Source organism: Zootermopsis nevadensis, unplaced genomic scaffold, assembly GCF_977971745.1.
Source record: "Zootermopsis nevadensis isolate Lab colony 2312 unplaced genomic scaffold, Znev_1.0 Znev_ptg000017l, whole genome shotgun sequence".
Classification (NCBI taxonomy): domain Eukaryota; kingdom Metazoa; phylum Arthropoda; class Insecta; order Blattodea; family Termopsidae; genus Zootermopsis; species Zootermopsis nevadensis.
In genome coordinates, this window is record NW_028259149.1 from 5,019,817 (window position 1) to 5,045,648 (window position 25,832).

At 41.4% G+C, this 25,832-nt stretch overlaps 2 protein-coding genes across 5 annotated transcripts; both read right to left on the bottom strand.

The window, feature by feature from the left end:
• Positions 1 to 493: 493 nt before the first annotated feature.
• On the bottom strand, positions 494 to 20,567 carry LOC110829868 (uncharacterized). Its single transcript, XM_022064038.2, has 2 exons — positions 18,557 to 20,567; positions 494 to 3,776 (listed from the first exon to the last, which is right to left on the bottom strand). The coding sequence occupies exons 1-2, from the start codon at positions 20,564 to 20,566 to the stop codon at positions 3,504 to 3,506; spliced, it is 2,283 nt and encodes a 760-aa protein (XP_021919730.2). The 5' UTR covers position 20,567; the 3' UTR covers positions 494 to 3,503.
• Positions 18,879 to 25,128, bottom strand: lmgA (anaphase promoting complex subunit lemming A). Of its 4 annotated transcripts, none has more exons than XM_087350182.1 (4): positions 24,894 to 25,090; positions 24,673 to 24,792; positions 24,177 to 24,322; positions 18,879 to 19,016 (listed from the first exon to the last, which is right to left on the bottom strand). In XM_087350182.1, the coding sequence occupies exons 1-3, from the start codon at positions 24,910 to 24,912 to the stop codon at positions 24,207 to 24,209; spliced, it is 255 nt and encodes an 84-aa protein (XP_087206308.1). In that variant the 5' UTR covers positions 24,913 to 25,090; the 3' UTR covers positions 18,879 to 19,016; positions 24,177 to 24,206. The 4 variants fall into 4 exon arrangements, with proteins under 4 accessions (XP_087206308.1, XP_087206310.1, XP_087206309.1 ...); XM_087350184.1 differs by lacking the exon at positions 18,879 to 19,016 and adding an exon at positions 20,719 to 20,843 and having other exon boundaries at positions 24,894 to 25,128; XM_087350183.1 differs by lacking the exon at positions 18,879 to 19,016 and adding an exon at positions 21,187 to 22,423 and having other exon boundaries at positions 24,894 to 25,124.
• Positions 25,129 to 25,832: the final 704 nt, after the last annotated feature.

Here is a 25,832-nt window from a genome sequence, read left to right on the forward strand (position 1 = left end):
ATACTCAACTGCCAAAAATTTTCATGATCCCCCCCCCCCCACCTTGGGATTACCTAACACTTCTGAAAAAAGTCAAGGTCAACCACTGTATGATCTCATCTTATAATCAGACAGAAAGAGAAATTTCTACTTTCTATTGTCTGTGTGTATGAATCAGGAAACTGAAATCAAACACCTCCACCTTGTCATAGTGGTGGGGCTTGAGTACCTCAGTGATCCCAGGAGCTATGCTGGCAGTAGCATAGCTACTGGTAGGGCCTCCCTAGCCAGATTGGTCGAGGGGGAGAGGTCAGACTAAGACAGGTACCCTGGTCCTCCAGGTTGGGGGTTGGTCGCAAGGCTAACAACCTTGCACCGTAAAAAGGAAGATGTTTCGAAATCTCGATCAAAGCCTCGGACAGACGGACCTAACAGAGGATCGAATGGAAGAGGAGAATTGAGGAGGCCATGGACCAAATATGGCCCGGAGAGCCATAAAATAAGAACAACAACATTGTCTCACAACAGTTTACATGATATATTAAAATACTGATACTAAAGCTTTGTACATCCTGTAGAATAGCTTCAACTTTCAGTATTAGGCTATTTAAGTGGATAGTATTAAATATATTCAAAGAAGTATGATTACAATCAATAAATTACAGTGCTCTACTAATACCATATATAAACAGTGAAACTTGAAATAAATTTGTGTAAGTACTGACGTTTAAAAATCAATTTCATGTCCTTAGCAACAGCATTTTCAAGTCAGATTATTTTCAAAATTAGCTTGAATACAAGAAATAAAACATAAGCAGTATTAAAATTGTATCCACACGTTCGTTTAACTAATTACATACAAATTTCAAACATCATTTTCATGCAGTAGTCTGGCTCTTGTTTTCATGCAGGTTATATGTTTTTTTTTTTACAGTAATTAAATAATTTCTAATATGGAAGTTCAAAAGCAGACATACCAATGCTGCAATACCACAAACATTATTTTAAAGGTTAAGTACCTACACACCTGTCAGCTGGGACAGCTGTCAGTATAGTGACTAGCTACGGGCTGGACGACCGGCTCTGGGGCCCACCCAGCCTCCTGTCCAATTGGTACTGGGGTCCTTTCCCGGGGGTAAAGCCGGCCGGGGTGTGATGCCGACCACTCACCCCCATCTAGTGCCGAGGTCAAGAAAGAGAGGAGCTATACCTCCACTCACCCCAAGCACCTGTACAGCACGTAGCGGGACAAACTTTACTTACCTACGCCCCTGAATTGACTTCTTTATAACATGAGTAAAAATGTATTATCGCTAAACTTTCATCATTCCACTGAAAGCCACAGAATGTAAACATGTGTAATTCATAACAGTCGATGTTGCTTGGTTTGCATAACTACTGCCACCCTGAGGTAATCTGTTGAAACCTCTGATGCAAACATAGATTACTCCCCCCTTCTCTTAATAACTTTCCAGTGCCTTAGATACCATTAGAAGATTGCTGGAAATACTTCAATTATCCACGCTGTAATAAATAGCAATTTACACTCGATGTTAAGAATGCTTCCATGAATTCTGTCTACGTAACCTCAAGACCCTTGAAAATATGAATGAAGTAACTTTTTCAATACTTTCAGTCTAAATAAATTTCTGTCAACATGTCAAAACACATTCATAAACTGCACAAAACTCACTATTTACATTTTCGTACAAAACATTTTGTACTTAAAAGGATAGGTTTATTTTTTAAGTTAATTTCTTTTTTTAAATATAATGATTGGAGGGGGGAAGGGGTGTGCAAGTGAGACTATGGTCCAGCCCTTTAAGATAAATGAGAATGGAGTACTTGCATAATGATAAGTGGTAGGGGAAAACAAAAGTTCCACAGGGAAGAACTCATACCAGTGCCACCTACATAGATTACTCTGGGATAGAATCTCGGTCTCCATGGCGAGAAGCCAGCAAATAACCCGAGTTGCGGCACAGCCATTATTTTAACACAGTCCCTTTTACTAATTATTTATTCTTTCTGACTGAATGTGAAACAATTGTCGGTATCAGCGCCAAATATTTATGTATACATGATTCATAATCATTAGAAGAAAACAAACTTTGTATTTACTTGAACATAATACAAAACTCTTTACCTCCAAATCCCACTTACAAAACTGACTGCACCCACACATATTATAACTAACCAAGTAACCAACTAGACGGCTTACGGAACCCGAAGGTTCATCACCGAATTAACCAAAGCCCTCCACCGAACCCTGTCCTGGGCCAACAAAATCCAGTCTCCTTCGACTCCTATCTCCCATAGATCCCGCCTGACATTATCCTCCCATCTACATCTAGGTCTCCCCAGCGGTCTCTTCCCCTCAGGCTTCCCAACCAATACACGGTGCACACCTCTTGCCCCATCCATGCGCGCTACCCACACATATTATACATGTTTAAAATTATGTTTTGAATCCTCAATTTTTACTCAAGAAAGAAAAACCAGACCCAATTTGAGGATTAGCTTACATGTCAAAAAAGTCATCAGTCAACAAATTTCAATAAATATAACAAAAATGCATAAATATCCACTGCTACGGAATGAAGTAAACTTGTTTATGAACTATCATACCGCTATCAGGAAAATGGGTTCTTATAACAGATAATATATTGAAGATATACGTCTTCTGGGTTATTGCGCTGTGTAGTCTGGTCGATGTTAACCAACGTTTCAGAGGTCATACTGCCTCCGTCATAGCCCTGATGACGGAGGCAGTATGACCTCTGAAACGTTGGTTAACATCGACCAGACTACACAGCGCAATAACCCAGAAGACGGATATCTTCATACTCACTGTTGTGAGAACCTCAAGTCTTACACAGATAATATATTCTTCAGTCGAGATATCAAAATTAATTCTGGGGGTCCAATAACATGAAAAAATTTCTGAATAATAATAATCCCACTCATTTACTAGTTAAAATATCATTCTATGACGCAGCATGAAAAGCAGACGTACAGATCTCGAGGAGGTAACTCATGAGCGCCTGCCCCCTTCAAACAGAAATTCCCCAATACAAACATGCTTAGGAAACTGTGCATGTTCCACAAACAGGGGTGAAAGAAGAGTAATTAGTTCTTGTACAGGTCAAACCCTGGAGCTAATTGTCTTATGAAGTGAGAAACACAGACTCTCACATTTCAAATGCAAAGAAATATCCGTACACTCGAGTGCCCCCAAAAAAGAACCTCAGCTCTTTAGTTTAATACTACTTCAAGTTGTCAAACGATGCTATATAGCACATTTCCTGACTATTGAAGACACGGAAAAAACACAAATACCTGATATATCAACACTTAATACCTGAAACACACACATCTCAAACCCCTTCATTTTTAATATGTTTTGTTGTTTTCGAGTGTACTGAAGGTCAGTCGTGACATACAAATGCAAAAGAAGACATTAAAAATAAATCACAAATACTCGGTCTCACTGTGAATCAGTTTTACCGCAATAACACGTATGTTCACACGTCTCCGTACTCGATACTGGATTGTGACGAGCTACTGGACAAACGGTACTGCTCCGGAACCGACGACAGCGGCAGTCCTCCCGGAATAGCCGCTCGATATCGCAGTGGAGAGTAATATTCTTCGCCCTCATCCGCTGAGGATGGGGATGGTGGAGAAAGAGCAGCACTGTCTTCTTGTTCCTGCAGAAGCTGTCGGAACTCCTGTATCGACTCATTGAGGGACCACAGCTGAGACAGCAGCGAGAGGTCCAGCTGACGCAGACCAAACTGAAACACAAAACATTTTAAAATGTGGTTTTGCTTACATAAAAATATGTATACCCTGACTTACGGATCTTATGGAACTGAAACCGGAGAAAGAATAAAACAAGGAAGGATACTCCTAACCCAATATTATGGGACAAAAATATCACAAAAAGAATGAAAGAGAGAATATATAAAACGATGGTACAAGCGTGGCTCTTTATGGAGCAGAAATTTGGCAACTCTCGGAATAAAAAAAAAGTTGAGAATAATGGAAATGGATTTCCTAAGAAGAGCGGATGGAATATCCAGAAGAGAGAGAGTGAGAAACGAAAGGATTAGAGGAATCATGAGGGTGGACCGAGATATAATTGAGGAGATAGAGAAAAGACAACTGATTTGGTATGGACACGTGCAAAGGATGGAGGAGGAAAGGTTACCAAAGAAGACTATGGAATGGCAACCAAAAGAGAGAAGGAAGAGAGGGAGACTGAGACTAGGATGGAACGACATAATTATAAGAATCATGATAGAGTGGAAACTACCTCCGGAAGGATTGGAAAATAGAGAAGAATGGAAGAAATTATTAGGCGCCGGAAGACCGAAGTAATGGTCAAGAAATGGAAGAAGAAGAAGATTGAGGAGTTACCTTACATCAAAGTATGGTATACCCTGATTAATACAACTTCAGTTTGCATTTTAGACTGTGGAGTTTATGTCACAATAAAATTCACGTATATCCTATTTTATGTATCTTCAGTTTCAGTTTTAGTTATAGAAGTGTACTTCCTGCTTAATTTCCCTTTAAATTCGTAATGGGTGTACTCCATAAGTACAAGCACAGCTTCCAACTTAAAAGTACGCTGAAATTCATTTCTGAAGAACAAATTTAAACATGAAAGCATTACACAAGAGGATTGCATTTCTGAACTGGCTGATTAAAAGTAATCTATATCATTTAAGACTGATGATTCAAACTGATTAACAGTCATGCACTTAAACTGACTCAGAGACTCTTACGGTCCCCTTCAGCCGCGCTCAAGGTTGCAGGATGCTATGCTCATATTTCATAATTACATTCATGTCATGTGCTGAAAACCAGAACTGAACTTCAGCTACGATTGAAACTACATGAAGACATAAAGATTATGCCAGTAAGGCTGTTAACTATGAGTCAGCAGCCAATAAAGTGTGCAGGCTAAATGGTCAAGGTTTGATTCCCGACATGAGCAAAAATTATTTTCCTTAGCAACTGCTTCAGAAGCTAGATGACAGGATGGATGCTAATCAACACCAACCCCACAAACCATTATGGTCGAATATATTACTTTCTCTGAACAAATTAATCTAATGGTAAACCCTCAAGACTTGTACTCATGTGCAACTAATTCCAATATCATCCTCATGACTGGCTATCGTAAGGTTCCACTCAGTCTCTCCTAACAGATATCAGTATTCGAAGATGGCTGTCTTCTGGGTTGCAGCGCCATGCAGTCTGGTAGAAGTTTACCGACGTTTCAGAGGTCCTTGCTGCTTCCATCATCATCGCCGTGAAGACAGCCATATTTGTTCTGACGACCGCGAGAACCTCAAATTCTTCTTACTCAAAAATCATTGACATAACCTCTGCAAATGGAAGACTATCGTAAAGTAACCCAAGAAAGGGAATATCATGGTTAGTGGTTGGCAGTCCTGTTTCATACTCGGCCGACCACCGTCTTCGAATCTCGGCCAGAGGACCGGATTGCTTTTAGTATTCTTTCCCAGGACGGGGTTAAAGCGGCCAGAGCGAGACGCTGACAAATCACATCCATCTGATACAGAGGTTCAGAATTGGATAAGGCACATCCAAGCCTCCCATACGTCTTTACGTCATGGTGCTATAATGACGTGTCCCATTTTGGGATGCCTTCATCAGAGCTGTGAAAACGAACACGCCATTGAAGTAACTGGTGATGACTGAATAAATTTCAGAGGCAGCTGTCGTTAAACTCTGAATACACAAATATTTGCGAAATCTATTTGCAGTAGGGATTCTGGACTGTCAACATTCCAGCGGACTTCCCAGCCGTTCGTGTCGCCGATTACTCTACCATGTTACACGTCTCTATCGCAAAAGATTCATTTGTAATCGCCGTAACAGCAACAAAAGAGATATGACCACATAACTGAGCGAAAAATGATCTATTCGTTAGCTATTTTTATACGATCTCCAGTTTCAGAAGCTGTGGTGCAACAGATATAAAATAAAGGATCCAAACAAACGGAGTGTGCCAAGTCAGTTGAATGTCCTTGTCACTCACTGCTCAAAGAAAGCGAACTTTATGTTCTGAGAAGGTTTAAATTTCGACACATCTTACTAAATGCAGACTTTCAACATGTGAAATTTAACACTATACTTATTGTATTAAATTGTTACAGAGTGGATAATTAGTCAATGCTCACTGCAATTTACTCTCGTCACCACCAACGTTTCTCACCCTCTCACCTAAACCCACACATCATTGTCTGTCTTGGGAAGCTAACAGTCGCTTAGCTATTCAAGAAATTCCCCTCCTACTAGACTCATTCATTACTGTCCTCACAAGAGCTGTTACTTCTTCAAAATCAACTTCAATACTGGGTGAGATTTCAGGTTTTCACGACGGTGAGTACGAAAATTGCTGTCCTCTGGGATGTTGAGCCGTGTAGTCTTATAACGTTTACCGACGTTTCAGAGGTGCTTGCAGCGATGAACAACGAACTTCTAGCACACTACACGGCTCAACATCCCAGAAGATAATCATCTTCAGACAAGCCGCCGTGTAAACCTCAAATCCTACATAGAAAGAGGCTATTCTCCCTTGTTGACTGCTTTGTTGCATACTCGCCGCGAAATAAGTATGCAAAAATCTTACATCTAATGGAACTTTCCTCTCCGCAACTTAGTTTGCAGATGGTTCTTACAGCGAGGAGTTCTTTCTATGAAAAGAAGCAGTGCCCCAGGTGCTGGGAGAGGCCCCCTGCACTTGTAACGAAACAGGTTCCCTGATTTACTAATCTCCAATTCTTATCCGCTTTCCAACATTTTTATCACATTTCGTATTTGTTATGCTTCCAAATGGTAGCATTCATAAAAGGAATCTCTGTGGCTGCTCTGAAGAATGAACAAAACCCAACATTTCTTTCAAACACGACCCTGAAGGTCACATTCTTAATCGTTGTCCTCCTCAAGGCTTGCAACCTGCTTGAAGCTCTCTTTTTATAAATGTTTCTTAGTTTTCTTGTTTCTCTCTCGCTGTCCTTGAGCCAATGCCTGTATTGTAGTCGAGAGCTCGATGGGTTCGCGTCTTTTACATACGCCACAAACAGAAGTTTCTGTAAACTATTTACCCTACTTTCCAGTCGCTGTTTGCCTCATTCGCTCCTAAAGTCCATACGTCTCAGCGCCTTGCTCAATGAGATTAGATGAAACGAGACTATTCCGAAAAAAACCTAATTAATCACAGGTTCAAACACTAAACATTTTTTTTCATTTTGAAGCGGAAGATAATCTAAAATGATATTTAAAAATGGGTCCGTACTGCAAATAACATAACAAATACCCGTTACAAACATCAGTTTGCGCCGTTAAAGGAGAATTATCAGAAAATCTATTTAAAGGTTATTCAAGGCTTTAAAATAACAATGAGTTCAAAGCACTTGAACAACAGAGTGCGAGAAGACCTCCTTTCCATTTCCTGAACAGTCAAAGTGAAAGCAAAATTACGCAGTTCTCGTGTCTTTTGTTTTTCTTTATTACTATTTCACATTATAGATATGCGGACTGAAACACGCGAAGCAAGATAACCTGCATTTGTTAATCTGTTTAACGGCACACCACCTCATTCATTATTCTACATAGCAGCGTTAAGAGTGATTACAGACAGCTTTCACAAATATTAGGAAAGTCGTGAAACCCGAATTAATATCTGCAGTTTTAAACTCAACACGATTTAAAACATGTTCGGTTCACTCGCGTTTCCGCTCTGTACAGCAAAGTTGTAAACATTTGAGTTCTGTTGCGCACGACGGCAATTAAAAGTTGCAAAAATGCGACTACCAGCTTCGCAGGGTCTGTCTGTCTGTCCGTCCGTGCATCGACAATAACTCCGCTGAACGATTTTCACGAAATTTCATAATTTCAGATCAACTAAAATTTGTCAGCACATTCCAATTTTGGTTAAAATGGACAACAAAAATGGAAACTTTACATGAAGGCCCACATGCGTTTCTGTGCGCGAAGTGGCTGGAGGGGGAATCCCCACCGGGGGTATTATCGACTGGGGAATCCCATACATTTTAGATCTGACACCAAAGAAAACCATGAACAAGCAAAGTAAGGAAAGTTTCCTCATGAATGAGAATCGAACCAGGGGCCTCCATCATACGAAGCTGGAATGATAACCATTCGACGGCGAAATAAGACGCTAGTTACTGTATGTTGGTGAATCAGGCGAGTGAGTGGGCAACCCAACAAGACACTCCCGTTGCACCTGCGATTCAAATGGAAGGCTTCTTCGTATGTAAACATGAAGCCCAAGGCAATGCTGACAAGCCCATACAACAGTTCTTCACGTGGGTTGCAGGAGACCGGTTACATTCTCAGCCCATAACTCGATTCTGCTTGGATGCACGGAAAATATTCCAACTGCACGACATGGGGAAAAAAAAGAGTAGCAATTTCCGGGAAAATTTGTACCTGGAGGGAGACAGAAATAGGAGATTCCATAAGTTGTATAATTAGAACAGTTATAACGTGTTATCGTCGTCAGACACTGTCAATGCAAAGTGAATGAGATAGTCTGGCCATCTAGAACGCATAAGCAATGAGAGGGCAATATTAAAAATTGATGTTTAACAACAAATAAGAATGTACAATGGATTCAACTGGCTCACGATGGGGAAAGGTGACGGACTGTTGTTGTGTCGTGCACTACAGACAGCCGGAATTCTCCTGGCAAGCTGAGCGACTACTATAGCTTCTCAAAACAACTGTTCCACGAAGCCAGTAATGACTCACGAAAGATATGCCTAGCAAAGCGGAGGGTATCAGTTTTAACTGGAATATGCCTCAACAAGGCGACATCAATTTCAATCTCAAAACGCATAAACACACAGGAAAACAAAATTTGTTTTAAAGCACTGCTAAGAAATGGACTAAAAAAGTCCGAGAATCTTTTATCAGACCGAATGTCTAAGCCGCGGTACCCAGGGGTTTAAACGCGGTCACGGCCTGGCCATTACGATGTTCCGGTAGTAGGAACAACCCTGTGCGTTCCACGTCCGTTAGAAGTAACAGGCAAAAGCGATTGAGGGACTTGGGAGCGGTGAAAGATAAGGAAGCCTTCCCTGTCCATGCTTCAGACAGAAATTCTCAGCAGCAATACTCAGCTCGCTGTCTCAGGTAATGTTTTCGCTTACATAGCTCACGCGTTTGTTTCACTTCAAATCACAAAATGGTTACGTAGGTGCAGCTCACGGCTTGGCCCCGACCAATGTCTTCACAATACAACAATACCACTGAGTTGTAGCGTTAGGGAAGATGGTGACTGCGAAGCTACACGACTGGAGAGACACTGACCGCTAATTGGTCTCCGATTTACAGACGATGCAATGGGAATTGCTTCTGGTTTGTGAGATTTGAGGTTTTCACAGCTGCGAAAACGTCGACTGTGGTGTTCAGGGTTGTGACGCGCCATCAGCATTGTCAGAGGTGGATACCATAGCTTCGGAGAAATGCATCGCCCCCATGTTCAACAACCCAGAAGACATGGGTCTCACTGGTGAGTCACTCGACTTCTGATTGGCCAGTATCTCCCCTGTCCCATTGGTTCTGTTGGTACCACCACACCAGACTTCTAACACTCGATCACGCTCATTAAATAATTATCCATATTTCAGAGGCAAATTTACGAAAGCGGACTCTTCAAAGTTTTGGGCGTAGCCGAAAGTCAGCGGTCATCATAAAATAATATGACAGTACGATGCACTAGATATTACGTGAGATTAATCTACTATCTTGATAATACAGAGATGTATAAAGCAAGATACAAAAAGTCATTCATCAATGTACGTGACAAGGGAGAGATAAAGCGAATCTCTCACCTCTGGCAGATACAACTTATTTTGACTGGACTTATCTATGCAACTGTAAAGTAATTTATGATGCTGTACCAATTCGTCACATGTTTTATGTAACGCAGTTGCTTAAATGGCGTTAAACGAAGTGTGCATCTGCCAGGGTTAGCGCTGAGCCGACCTGTTCGGTCGAAGACAGCAGAACCTCGGAATTCGATACAGCTGCCTTCAGAGCTACGCACGAAGGGTGATTTTCGCCACGTGCCTGAAACTAGTACACGTCAGGCCCAAACCGAACTGTTTCCATGTTCACGTTTAAGCACACGCATTGCGTACTGTCGATTGCAAGATGAACCAGGCAAGCAACTTATCAGAACGAAGGCGTACGTCACGACTTCTTGAGTTTCGTAAGACGAAATTACGGCTTCGTAATTAAGGTGTGGAAAGACTGTTTCCAGGTAACGGCACATCCACCAGTGTAACAGAACTCAGTCTGGATATAAATCTTCTCGCATGCGGTCTCATTGTTTCTTCAATTCGTATGCGTTCAGCGTAGGAAGAACGTAAATGAACGCGTATGAGGGAGACAGCATCTATCTACCCGGATGTTTCATGTTCGGAATATATTAAATGGATTTAGATTAAATTTCGTAGAAAAGGGTGTGCTTTAAAGAGTCCGAAATATTTCAGTTTGGTTCAAATAGGTCTAATATAGCCCACACATTTCTCAAACTTCAAATCACGCTTTCAATAATGTTTTCAACAATGGCTCAACGTTCAACAATAAACTGGAACATGAAATAATGAACAGAAAACGAACTATGCAATATGGCTGAAAAAACAAAAGTTTTATGTGGGATTTGATATCTTCACGGCGGTGAGACTTGTGGGTTCTTGCACAGTGTAATCTGGTGGAAGTCTACCGACGTTTCCGAAGTGCTCGCTTCTGCTTATCAAGGTGATGAGTAAGGAAGTTTATGAAGACAGCAAACTTCTACCAGACTACACGGCGCAACCACCCAGAGTACAGTCATATTCAATAGCATATTGCCTTCAATAATAGGGAGTAAATGAATATCAAGGCCTATGGCACAATAAAACCAGTCAAAACTGCATCTGTACGTGCATTCCACCAGAACGCACGTTTCTAAGCTTGTTATTGACGCCTTGGGCATTTCTATTGTTCAACGAAACACAATGAGGCAAATATTTACGAAACGCGCAATTCCCTACTCCAACATGGCGATGTTCGTCTTCTGGCTAGTCCTTCGATGGGGACGGTAAGTTCCTTCGATGGGCCGTTAGTCGCGGGCTTCTCACCAGGCCCGGGTTCGTCAGGTCACTTCATATGAGGTTTGTGGTGGACAAAGTGGCACCGGGAGATATTTTTGTCCGAGTCCTGACATCACCTGACCCGTTTGAGGTCGAGTTCCACAGAGGCAGTTTCTCGCCCCAAGACAACAATATCAACAGGATTCATAGGAAACGCTGGTATCCACCAATCAGTCCCCACGTCGTTACAACCCAGAAGACCACCAACGATATCTTCTCCTCCGTCAGAGCTTCACATCTCCCACAGCCAACACTTCGTTTAAAATGCGTCGTGTAACTGTGCCATGGCACACCCGGTGGGAAATGGCGCCCAGTAAACACGCTTTTCATGCAGCGAGTGTCGGGGACAATCCGGCAGAACGCACACGGTATGTGACAGGCTCAGGAATCCAAAGGTGCAGCAAATTCTTAAGGACCTGCCAAGAACGGGCACTTGGCCACACAGCTTCCGCGATAACTGCCCTTATTAGGCTACTTAACCGGGATAGAAAAACCTTCTGGAAACACTGAACAGAACGACGAAATACGTCGATCACGTACTCGGTAACGTGTACGAGACTCAAACCGAACACCTAACAAATACAAGCCTACCGTGTTTGGTACTGACAAAGGCAGACAGTAATAACACCGAATACGGTGATATTAAAGCATTATTTTGGTCAGAACACCAAAATATATTTGAAGATGTAGACGGCATGTTCCCCGACACGACGTTACTGCCCGGAAGACCAACATCGACGTCAAAAGGAAGCGGTTTTCTCGAGGAACATCTCGAATGAATCGAGAAGACACGACTCAGATTCCTCAAAAACGTAACGCAGATGAAGGTTTGTGTAACAGATGCCGGCACGCCTGTCTGCCTGCCTTCTTTGTATACTGAACTGTCTGGGATAATGTTAGGAGGGTCCTGGTGCCTAACCTCTAGTCTCAGTCAAGCAACGCAAGCGAGGGTAAGCTGTTCCCCTGTTTCGTATTTACAAAAATCAAACGGCGTTTCAAGATGGCGAAAACATTAAGTTCCCTTTTCTTGTATGCGGCTATTCGGGAACTGACATTCAAAACCAGAACACGCGGCAAATCCCGATGGCCAAACACTATTAAGTCACCTACACAATGCGCTCGTAGGTTCGAATCTCGCTTGGTGGAATATGCGTGTGGTCGAGTGATTGTGTTGTCTCAAAAACACGATGGGTTTATCCCATATAAGGAGTCCTATCCCTTGGGACGAGCGATCACCCCCCTCCCCCCAAACGATTCCTACAAAATGCCGACAAATTTTCGGAATCGCTTGTTAGATATATTTACGACTACAGATGGAAAACAGTTTAATGTGGCAATGAAAATACTTTATCAATATTTATTATCTTGTTCAAAAAATCCCGCTACGTGCCCCAACGCTTAGCCACAACAATCTAGCCCACACCCTCAAATATCATTTCATTAAGATTCATTTTAATATCAATTTCGCCTTCTCTCCTCGTTTTCCTACTGCAATGAAGAGCAAGATTTCCGTCTCTCCATGCGTGCTATATGTCCCGCAACATCCTACTTCGGTAGGTCACCACATTTCGTGATGAATGGGCATACCAATTAACGTATCCTATTTTCGCTCAAGATGCGTTTTCTGATGGCACGTTTTCGATTTCACCTGCAAAGCGTCTTTTTGCAGTGTTTCGTAAAGAACCACTCGTAATTCCATTTAGTGAAAGCACAAGAATAAACTGGGATGAGCTAAGTGCTGTATAGCTCTGCAGTGGAACTTTCATGGCGAAGTAGGCAAGAGCGGGCTCTCAATCCCAAACTCGTTGCTCTGTGCCAGTAGCTAAGTAGTACAGGTCGCCGGGTTCGCAGAAATTTCGTACTGTTGTAAAAAATAAAAAAGTTTGGCGAGCGACTTTTCCCTCCGAACGCTTTAATGGCTTTTTGGCGACTTATTCTGTTACGAATCACCACAGTAAAACGTCACGAGTTGAGACATCCACGAGTGCGTCGAAGGCGACTGTATTCCGGGTGCTTGCTTCCTTCATCGGCAGTGATGGACAAAGTAGGTACCCCCGAAACGTCAATAAATTTCTGCACAGACTTCATGGCACAATATCCCAGAAGACAGCCAACTTCATACGGATGTGAGGATAGAACTGGCTCAGGATCGTGACCAATGGTAGTATTTCGTATGAGACATTTTGGACCTTCGGGTTGTCACCACTGCGTTCGGTTACACACGTCAATCAGGCGGAAAATGTCTTTATGCTTTTTCATTGCACAATACAGACAAAAGCGGATAAACTTCCATATTCACATCGAGATCAAACCCGAAATTCCAGCAAACTATTCATTCTTGTTGATTATGTTCTTCTGGGTTCGACGTCGTGGCACCCGCCGACGAGTCTACACGGCGCCAAAAACCCTGAAAAATATGATCGTCCTCAGCGACGTAAAAACCTAAAAATCTCTATTTAAAACGGTTTTAAAATATAATAACGTCGAAGTGCAGTATTTCTGAATAATGAACTGGAAATGATACACAAAAAAAACTTGTCTTGACTCATTTTTGGCTGCTTGGTGACCGAGAAACATCACGGAAACCCCCCTCCATTAGTGTAGCAAGTCGATGGACTGGGGTTTGAACCCGTAATATTCAGTATCAATAGCGATGTTCGGTGGAATTCGGTGAGCACGCGTCCAACACCACGACCGGTAACAGTGACTGTCTGTTTAGCCTACACGTTCTGACTCATCCATTTGAATACCTAACCACCATCAATAAGCATACTCATGCAACATCACTCAAACAAATAACTTTCACGACTTCAGCGTTCATAATCTTATCCACTGCTGATGCAGTTTCTACAGCACCACATACAGTCCACGACTGTAATCTTGAGACTTGCAAGGAATGCACGAAATCCTTCCTCCTTCACCCCACTTCCGCACCCGCACCACCAAGTCTCAAGATTACAGTCGTGGACTGTACAACCAACCCAAAAGTCTGACGGGTCACGAAATTTGAAGCAAAACTTCGTGACATCGATAAAATGTGTTTCGGCGCATGTAGCACTTGAATTTGGCCTTCAATGTCAATATTTAACGACGCACAGGCCGACAAAAGAGCTTTCAAAATCTGCAGTTCTATCTCTGCCTTACATCACTCCTTTCCAAAAATTTGAAATGACGTTCATGGAGACAACGGACGATGAAGGATGGTTATGAATCGTGAAGTTTAAAAACGTTTTAGAAGTGCTTGCTGCCTCACATGCTGTGATTATAAACGTATCATAAAGCATCAAAGAAAACATAACTTCTAATCCATTGACCACAACAGCAATCCTTTGAAGTCGGAACAAGACTAAATATTTAACTCAGTCCGTACCGTAAAGAAAACACCATGTCACCATTACAAAAGTCAACTGGTTTCTGACGTTTAAGGAAATATTAGCTATTTACAATGAGAATCATACGAAACCCATAAATACAAAATGGTGGGTTGCTGATCTTAGGTGGTACAAAACGTTTCTGCTGGGTTTCAAAGGGTTAGCAGTGTCACTCACGTAACTTCATTGATTTTTCCTGCACCCAAACAGAAGAACACTGCTTAAATGACAACCGACAGAAATGCTAGTGCCTTCTAAAACGGGACAATCTTGTACGCATTAACAAAACTATGTCAGACCGGATGTAAAACATATCTTGACACCCATCAACACATTATGTAGTAGCATACAAATGTAGCCTGCAGTTGTTTTGACTTCTATACAGATAACAGTTCGAAGTTACAAATAAACAATACGTCTGTCGCATACGTAAGGTTACATTTCAATGGTGGTCACAAAATCTTGGTCAATGGACAACGCAAAGGCGTGGAATATATGCAATAGGGTTCTCCATCTGTCGCTTCAAGGTCAGCTGAAGACAGACACTGTTCTGCTTTTAGCTCTATGACCCTGTAAACTGGATGAAAACAGAGCAGAAGTCGAAAGTTCGGGGTTATCACGGTTTATACTGACATATAACATCATACACGTTGTAGATTTAAGCAATCTGTGAATGCATTTCATTTTTCCTCAAGTGCTACGAATGCACGTGGCCTTGTTCGAAATGCAGTCGGAAGTATTCGCAGGAACAACAACAACACAGCATGGCGAAGTTCCGCACGTCTAGTTTCGAGCGTTCGAGTCCAGCGACGACCGCCGAGGGCCACTTGGTTCATCGCGTTACTGACCTGTGTAAAATGTTACTGTCAGAACGTGACCGACCAAACTGGAAGTTTCCTTTGTATCAGGTACAATTCGGGGCGGACATTCTGCAAACTGCATGTCGATGGTGTCTTCTGAGTTGCAACGCCGAGTGGACTTATAGAAAGATACGAAAGTTCAGAAGGAAGATACCGCCTCTATCTTTCAGTCCTGAAGATGGTGACATAGTACGTCTACAAAACGTTAGCGCCTTGGCCTATAAGCAGGTGTACACGGCGTTACAACCCAGAAGACCAACGTCGACAACTTTCATGCAGTGGGAACCTCGACTCTCACACAACTGCACGATTTGTAAGCGTTTTATAAACGAATATAATTACACGATTCGTCTCGAACAATTCACAAGTGAACACGCAAAATAAAACCTCTAATAGCACATTTAAAAGAACATTATAAGTGCACATTTTGTGCTGGTGATCAACAAAGACGTGGGAGTGAAAGTGTAGCCTCACTCATCGGAACTATATGAAGGTAAATGGTTAGCTTCATGCTCCGGCCGCTTTGCCCCAGGGGAGATAAACCCGATACCCACTGGACAGATAGAAAGGAGGGCCCCAGAGTGTGTATGGACGTTTCGGCTTATTTAGCCCGTGGCCTAGCCCTGATAATGGAGGCAGTAAGCACCTCCGAAACACTGGTCAATTTCTACCAGGCTACAAGGCCCATCATCCCAGAAGGCTGTCTGTCATCTTCATACCCACCGCCGTGAGAACCTGATATCTCACACGGCGACCGTCAGTGTGTCCTCCTTAGATTAATTAAAGTTACTGAGCAACACGTGAACTTTTAATAAATTGAAATAAGTTCATTTATAATTTTGCGGCCAGGATAAATGTGGTAACAGGTGTGAAAAGGTTGATAACCTCTGGCCCAGATAGCGACACTGAAGATAGGGGACTTGCAAATAAGAAATTGGGTCACTGTTCTCATATTCCACGTGTGTTAAAGAGAAATCCACACACAGCCATGATACAAGTGCAATTAATTAACTTCCGGTGTCATCCAGAGACAAAGCACGCAATTATCATTACGTTCAGTGCCAAGGTCCGTAGCTGCATTGTGCTTCATCAGGTACCGTGACGAGGTCGAGGGATCTTCCCGTGAGGTCAAGCTTAAACGTTTCTGGACTGCACAGAGCTCGGTTCTTCCGAACAGCCTCCGTGTGCATGAACGGGGAATAACAAACTGTACGTACAGTCCCAGCTGGTCACAAAGTCACGACACTCAAGCACTTGATAAATGATAATCATCAAAAACAAGCGACAAAAGTGAGTGCACGATTTCATTTCAGTGGTTATTTTGAAAAACAAGAACACGCACTGAACGGACAAACTACAGCCCTGATAAAAAAAAAACATCGACCGCCCCATAAAAATACAGGTCCATAACCTAATTTGTACCAAATAAAGCCCAAATGTTTCTTCCCGTCGTCTTTGGTGGTTGCTACTTTATCGACAGCTACAATGCATAAGGGAATATGCGTCCGTCACTTTTTTTTCTTTGCTACACGGGCCCCCCCGGGGGGGGGGGGGGGCGAACAGGAGACGAACGTCGCTTTCTTACTGATACGATTCATATACTGCAACGCAAACGTAAATTTCTCTTTTCTTCGTAACGAAACATCTGATATGGCGTACAAAATTCCGTGTTATTCATGCCCTTAGTCATTTATCGTGTTAACACTTGCATTATTTTTATCACAAAGATTTCTTTATTTTCCAATCAGCCACGCCTATTACTCAGTGATTCCAATACAAACAGCCTCTACCAAGCCTCTAAACAAAATTAAGCAAACTAGAGAGATAGTGTGTCAATTCTTAACTGACGAAATTAATTCATTAGAAAGCGAATTTCACAAGCTACCTCCTTGTTTCTTGATCGGTTAGACGTTAATCTGAATAGCACATACATTAGCAAGCTCATCCCTCCGTATTTAAAAGTAAATATAGTAGGACACGTCTGAAACGGAACCTCAATTAAGAGGACCCTGCCTTTATCGGAAAATACTCGTTGCTCCCGTCCCGTGAACTATTTGTTATTTATTTAGTGTTCTGTCAGACGACAGGTCCATATGAACAGAATCCTTCCATCCTTTTCTCGGACTGGGACCTGTTAATATACGTTCTTGGCAGATGATCCAGAAGTGGTTTGCCATTGCCTTCTTCTGTGTGTGAATGGAGTAATTGTTGGGATGCCACGGAGAAACCTGGGAAGCCCGCGGAGGAAAACTCCGTGTTGCCCAGACCACGGCCTTGCCCAACACAAGTTATAAATTCGGGAATCGAACCCGAGACCCCAGTATTACAAGGCCAGCGTTCTAACCACTAGACCACCGTGGCGTCTTCCCGTGAACTATGTGCAATTATTTTGCTGTGTAATACGGGAACAGGCATTAAAAATAAGACTTTTAATAAGAAAGTACTATCATCAGACGGAACATTCCTGCCGTCAGAATCCAGTACATAAAAATATAACGATAATTACCTCCAAATATATGGCAAAGTTTAAAACAGTTGGAACGACAATAACAAACAAAAAATACACTCATCAAAAACTCCAGATCATTTTAACTTCCGGGGTCTTGTTACCCTTCAGTTCAGAATCTGTTACCTTCCCATCACTTATCTCTGCAAACCTAATTTAGTCCGACGTCCTACGTGAATAAAGGTCTATTTATATAGGAACGTAAAGATAACGACACGAGACCTTGCCGATTTTTCAGAAAATATTATTCAACGTTTGTCCATGGGACTGTTTAGGAAAAATATCGTTGGGGACGTAAGTTGGGCGAGACTCGTTCGTGGAACGGACGAGCTCGGAGTCAATATAAACAGTTCCATTTAAAAACGTTGAATAATATTTTCTTAAAAATCGGCAAGAGCTCGTGTCGTTATCTTTACGTTCCTATATAAACAGACCCTTACATATACTGAAAAAATTTAACAACTGTGTCCTGAGGATAATATTTGTACCTAAAAGAGACGAAATTTGGGGATAATGTCAATAAATGAACGGGCTGTATCATAATTTGTATTCGTCACCTGACATCTCGATGTTTATAAAAAGGACTGAGATGGGAGTTCGTTACAGGGAAGTAAAAATATATCACAGACTACTTACCATCTCCTTCCTGAGGATTGCCAGCTGAGCGTCTAACCCCGTTGGTTTTCGCACTCGTGGTACGATAGGAGGCGGTGGGATGTCGCCGTTCTGATGGAGACTTCGTACATGCTGATGGTGCAAAATCTGTTGATGTGCGGTTCCTCCAGGCGTTGGAGGAGTTGGTCCACGGCCACTCGACGAAGGCGCGACTCTCAATACACCACTCTCGTTGCAGATTCCACCATTGCCAGAGGAACAACTCTGCTGGGTCAACTGTCGAAAACTACCGCTCTTCGTCATTCCTGTAGGCGTTGACACTTCCGGTTTCTGCTGCTTGTGCTGGCGGTCCACGGACGTAAAGTGTACATTTCCACCACAGCTTTCAAAAAGGTTAATGCCGCTGAGACTCTTGGGTAAAGGAGGAAGCCCCTGTAGAGAGGCCATGTTTCTTCTCCTGTTGAAGGAAACGAGGCGCGCCCTACAATCGAGATTAACATCAACGCTCAGTTCACTGAAATCAGTATATTGGAAACTGTTACTTCTAGAAAGGTCTATGGTCGAGGAATTAGACTCAGTGTTACTGGAATCGGAAGACCCTGGATAGGAATCATCTAGAGTTATGTGGCAACTGGAATACCGAACGGGTTTGCCGTTGTCGACTTCAAACCAATCAGAATGTTGTATCCGAGGTTGTGGGGTCTTCTTATACAAGGACTCGATGAATTCATTTGTATTATTTCCCGAGTTATTAACCCCGTTTTGAATTTCTTCGGACCCGTTGTTTTTAATATTATACTGCTGAAGCTGTGTCCTATGTTGTGAACTTTCCCGAAGTTCAACAATCAGATTCTCAACCAATGGAGCGCATGAAGACGCTGCAACCCCGCTTACAATAATATCTTTCTTACTTGCTGACCGTTGCTGGGCAACTGATGGGAAATTCTCTCTTTTACTTTGGCTGTTATCTATAAGAAGAACCGTGTTTCGACTTCCTGACAAAGACGTGTACGAGCTGTCATGTTTATGTTGTCCAGTTGGCAACATATGTGGCGAATGTCTTATTATCTGCTGTTTATCCTCAATTACAAGGTTTTGTTTCATAATAGAAGTGGTTTTATTCGCATGAAGGATGTCTTCCTGCTCTGAAGTTTTGTCTTCCTGACTGGTTATGGTCTGCAGTCTAAGATCATTACTAGAATTTTTTCCAGCTATATTCTCTTCATTCCGTTCTGGGAACGACATGGTTCCCTGCTCTTGTGGTTTCGTTGTTATGACGTGAGAAATAACTTGGCTTTCTTCTTGCGCTTTGGACTTCAGCATTATCATCCTCTCCTCTGGTATTTCAGCCTCTTCCGACTTCACTCCATTTCTTTCTTGCAAACCTAAGTTGCAGATACGAGACTCATTTGTAATTTCAACTGCCGCACTACTATCGTCAATTGTTATTGCCTTATTTCCCAACTGCAACAACTGTCCGTTACAACCACCACGGTTACCACCGTTACCAGACGCTATGTTGTGATGAACATTTCGAAATTCATCCAACCCATGGCGTTTAGATTCATCTGCACAGAATTCTCTGTTCACGTGGTTCTCAAAGCCACCTTTACGATGTTCCTTATAGCACCCGGATGACTGAGTCGCTCGTTTACCAACGTACAAAGGCGTGGTTTCGCCACTAAAAAAATAATCAACACTTTGTTTCACTGCCGTAATCTTCTGGGGCTGCTGGCTCCGCTCTTTTGGTACTGGAGTCGTATTTACACCCTGCGACTTATTTAATTCTTGACTTCTTTCTTTCGGTACTGGGGGTGTTGGTGGTGGAGGGGCTCTTCTGGTCGGAATGGCATGCGGTCTGGCACTTTTATTCACGTCTCCAGACCTGGTACGAGCAAGTGCTTCAGCCACTACGGCCTTGCTCGGTCGTGGAGGTACAGGTGGGGGTGGCAAGGGTCGCGTAGCCAATTTTCCCCCGGAGGATGCAACCCCTGCCGACGTTGACAAAACCTGTCCGCGTGATATCAGCATCGTTCACTGTTTTGCCATACAACACACCATCACAAACGCCGTAGTGCGATGTTAAGGCATCACTGTATATTCACAACACAACCTACTCCAACCCAGACCACAGCAAGACTGCTTTAACTCTCACTTCATTCGACTGCGTACGCTGTTGTGTTATCTTCAACACCGTAGGAAAATGTCTACATCACGGCACTACGAACGCAATCTGGTGCCAAGCAGTGAAAACTGTTCGTCGTCCAAGAACAGTGTAGCCTCAGGCGGGAGAGACGGTTATTGTGTCCTGTAACTTCGGTCGTGTACCAGAAGTTGGCTTGGAGGGGGGAAGCACATAAGATGTGAATAGACAGACACTGCGAGGGGAAGGGACAATGGCAGTACGAAATATCCGTACCTGTGAGACACGCTGGTGACTCACGCTTTCAGGTTTCCTGCTCAGGAATAATTCAGTCTCGCGCCTTTCAACGTAAACATTAACATATATACAACACATAATTTTACCTGTTGTGTGGGTGTGGAACTTGGTCTCTCACATTACAGGAAAAACACAACATTAAGGATGTTCTGAGAACAGTGTACTGAGGGAGAAAATATATGGCAGAAAGAAACAAGACAGCAAAAAATGATTAGCTTCATAATTTGTGTTATTCATCATATATTAAGGTGATTAAATCGTAGATAATGAAATGGATGAGGCATATAGCACGCTGATGAGATAAGCAAGCAAAATGCATACTGCTCTGTCCCAAACTTAAGATGGCCACGAAATCATATGTGGAAGTGGAGGTGTAGGTCCACACATTAACGCCAGCACTAAATGAAGACGAGTGATCAAATTCCTGCTCTGGATACTTACCCCCCCTCCCCCCAAGAAAAATACACCAGTACCCACTGGACAGGAGGCTGGATGGTCCTTCAGAGATCTAGTATGGATTCTGAATACAATGATGAAGAGAAAAATCTTTGACCTTCAAGGAAATCAAACCTCATATTCCTTTTATGAATTTAATAATGCTGTGTAAACTCCACTGTCTATAAAGCACTGAAGCACAAGGTTATGTATCATGAGTTTGGGAGAATATGAGACTAAGAAACAGACATATGTAATAGTACTACCTACAAAGAGCAAAGTTTTCTTTTAGAAGGCGACAGTCACTCAGCCAAGACATAGCTGCCTTTTCTGAGATCAAAATGTTCAATGGCCAGGCACTGTTTGCTACCCTGAGACAGAATAAGCTATCTACACCTACGTCTCCAAGGTCATACGCCATCCAAAAAACAGTAAATATTTCCATAAACAGCATTAAACAATCCATCTTTGCAACGGAGGTGTGCGTTTTCTCTGAGGTAGGAACTGAAGGTTTAAGTATCATTAATACAAGCTTCGAGTTCAAAGGGCTGAATAAGTTTTACAAATTAGTATGAGCTCCATGGGTCATCTCATAATGTGAACTTTTGGATACCAGTGCTTCAAAAGAGTGTACTGCCTACAAGTCCACACAGCTTTTCGTGACAAGACTATGCTGACGTTCACCGAAACCTCTAAACAGTACTCAAGACCACATCCAGTTCATTATTCACAGTTTCCCTTCCAATACGTTCTATATAACCAATGCAAATGAAAAATCAGTGGTAAATGAACAAAGACTTAATCAAGAAATCCAGGAAGCATCATACATAGTAACTACAGAATATTTTGTGACATTAACAATAAAAAATCTCAGATCTGAAAATATTCAATAAAACCAGGAACACGAACTGGACTGAAAGGTCAAGGTTTCCTGCACCTGTGGGAGTACCCTTCCGTTACAGGGTCCCAGTCCAACGGAGGCTCCCACACACCATGCCTTATCCAGCAACCTGCTGTGGGTCACAAGGGGAACGATCTGTGGAAACTTGTTTCCTCTAACCATTTAAAACATGGAGGCACGAGCAGTTCATTCAGAACAACTAGTGGTTGCTTTAATCTCCATTTATGACTACATACAGTTAACTGTTAACCATAACTGTAACAAAAGTCGCAGAGATAAACGATTCACACATTTTAAGCAAGAACAGTGCCAATGCACCATGTATGCACTGTTTCCTTACTAAACACATTGCATTCCAGAAAACATATGTTACATATATAGGAAACAAGCGTCCTGAGAAGCTGTAAAATGCATGTTTAGTGTCACCTACATTTCATGTAATTATCCAGTCTAGAAAATGGAACATAAATTCAAGAATATGAGCTGTGATAATAAGATAACAGCTTGATTATTTAATAAAATCACAAGCAGCAATAAAATTAATAATAAATATGAGAGCAAGGAACAAAGAACAAAGGATATGCAGGGGGGAAGAAGGCATAATATAATGCTTCTCCTACCTTAATTATACCCCACCTTAATGCAGTACACAAACTACTGTAAACAAGGCTTTCTTAACCAAGTCATGGTGATGTAACCATTACGTCACATACACAGAGGAAAGACCACTAATTCCATAAGATCAAAACATCGCAGTATTGCCATTTCATGTAGTAAATGTCATTACCAAAAATAATGTTAAGTTAGTTATTGTTTATTACTGAGCCTCTTATGATATCTAAAGCAAAATACTGGTTAATACTTGACCTGTGTTGAATGTTTAATAATTTTACATATCATACATAATTACTGTGTATGAAATTTTTGTCAAGACCAGTTTCAATCTTCAGGACTGATATGTCTGGAATATTTAAATGTCTGGAAGGGAGGGGTCATGGGGACAGAGATGGTTTGTGATTGGCCTGTCCTGAGTACTAATCAATCAGATATTCACACTGGAGTTGTGGCTGTCAGAGAACTCCTGTCAAGAAATTGAGGCTGTCAGTATCTTCTCTGCTGATGTGTCTTGCATGATTAATAGTTTAGTGACTTCCATGATGATGCAATGAAAGCGATCACAGATATAAGTTATAACGCCTGTTTAGTTAGTCAATGCCATACTTCATTTCTACAGAATTTTAAATAACAATTGACCTCTGCATTTCCTGTTTGATGTTCCTTATACACTTGGACACTACATTATTAATATGTCAGCCATTTGTCTGATGTACACTTTCACCATAATAGCAGGGATTTTGTAAATCCTGGTTTGCTGAAGATTCTTAGACCTGAGAGCTCTTAGGTTTCAGTAGTATGCAGACACCTTCCTTCTTTAACATTACTGATACATATTTAATTCTATTACTACCAAAACCAGGACAACTCCAAAATTTGTTTCTTTGGCAGAGATGAAGTGGTCAAACACATAACCATCAAATGCAGTGCCTTACCCCACAACCACCAGGTATCCTCATAACAATGATGTTGCTGAATGCATTATGCAAAGAATATTTATGAAAAATTAATCCAACAAAAAAATTATCATTAACATCATCTTAGTTGTTGACTCACTACAAAAACTGAATTTTTAAAGGTTCTTTTGCTTTGTTTCTCTGGGCAGATTTTGAGACAGCAACTTAAAATAAGCAGGGATAGGACAAGTGTGTACATATGATACAAACAAAATTCTGGATACGTTTTAAACCATCTTCACAACAATACAGTAAATTTGAAGATTTTTGAAAGAGTGAAAGTTATGTTCATACCTGACAGAAAAACAAATCACATCTGACTCTCTACTCCTTGAACTTCCATTCCTGCCGACACATTGGACATAAGTGTTGAACTTGTTGAGAATTCAGCCACTTCATAATACAGTGGATGTGGAAACAGTGAGAACATTGACCCCACACTGTAATCAATACATGTATTTAGACATATAAGAACAGTAAGTGATATACTATATATGGTATGCATGAGAATTAGAGTGAATGCATTATGCAAAGATTATGTATAAAAATTAATCTAGCAAGAAATTTATCACACTGTTATCTTTGCTGGTGACTGGCTATCACAACTTAGAAAGGGAGAGAGTGGCAAAAAGATACAGAAACAGACACGCGAAATTAAAGGCTAAAAAGACTTTTTTCGATGAACTGCTCACAACAGTTTAAGTTAATCTTCAGAATACACAGATTTTTCATTCATCAACCTTCTGTTTAATCATTAGTATGCGAGATATTATAAAGCAAAACTATGTACCTAATGGGCAATCATCACCAGGAAGTTTGCAATCTGGACAACAACCATCAAATGCCATTCGACAGATACCACAATTGTCGTCATTTGCTACCCAACGCCATGTAGCAACTCCGGTCCAACCTAGAAGAAATTCAAAAATTAGACTTGCAAATCAAAAATAATAAATCTGACACAATTTCAAGTTATAATAGCTAAGTAATAGTGCATATGAATTGTCTCACTTCTTATTGTAACCTTCATATCTGTTTTTCACATCCCTTATCACACTTCTATAAAATCTACATATAATCAAACCCACTATTACGTATTATCACAGCACCGTACACGAATACCAACACACAAACACCGATAATTCAAAAATTAAAACTTGACAACTAGCATAGTCCATGATGACACGTATATATTGTTCTGCCATCTATTGGCATCTATCTCGAAACTATAGTAAGGATTCTCCGATGGCTAGTCGGTATAAACACTAACTACAATCCCACTCCCCTTTGACACATCACATGTACAATTAATTTTAAAACCTTAAGACGACAGTCTTCTGGGATTTGCACCATGTAGTCTGATAGAAACTGGTACGAACCATACGATTAATACCAACGAACCAGAGACTTCCAACTTTTTATTGTGAGCAATAATGTTAAACAGAATATTCTGCAGTTGACACAATAAACTTTTACTCAATTTTGTTCATTTTCAATATCAATTACTGAATCAGAAACCAGCAACTGAGAAAAATTCTAGGAGTGTTAACACAATGTCAATTATATCGACAATTGTAAACCACAAGCAACACAAAAGCACATGGTAGCATGTATGGGAGGTCAGTGACCCAATGTAATTGGTTAGCTATTACACGTAATCACACATATGTACAGCACATGTTTAAAATATATGTTCCCCATAAAGATATAAGTAATTCAGTGATAAAGTAAACTATTATTCCCTTCTCCTCCCCTCCCTCTACCCACAGCCATGAATATATAACAAAATGTACATGACATAACAGATCAAAATTAAATATTGAAAAGAAAAAAAAGAGAACAACCTTACACTTTTGTTCACAACTTATACTAGAGTCAAAAAGTTTACTACATTCTGTTGTTCATTTTACCAAGTTACTTACTTCAGGAGCGTAACAAGAATTTTCAAAT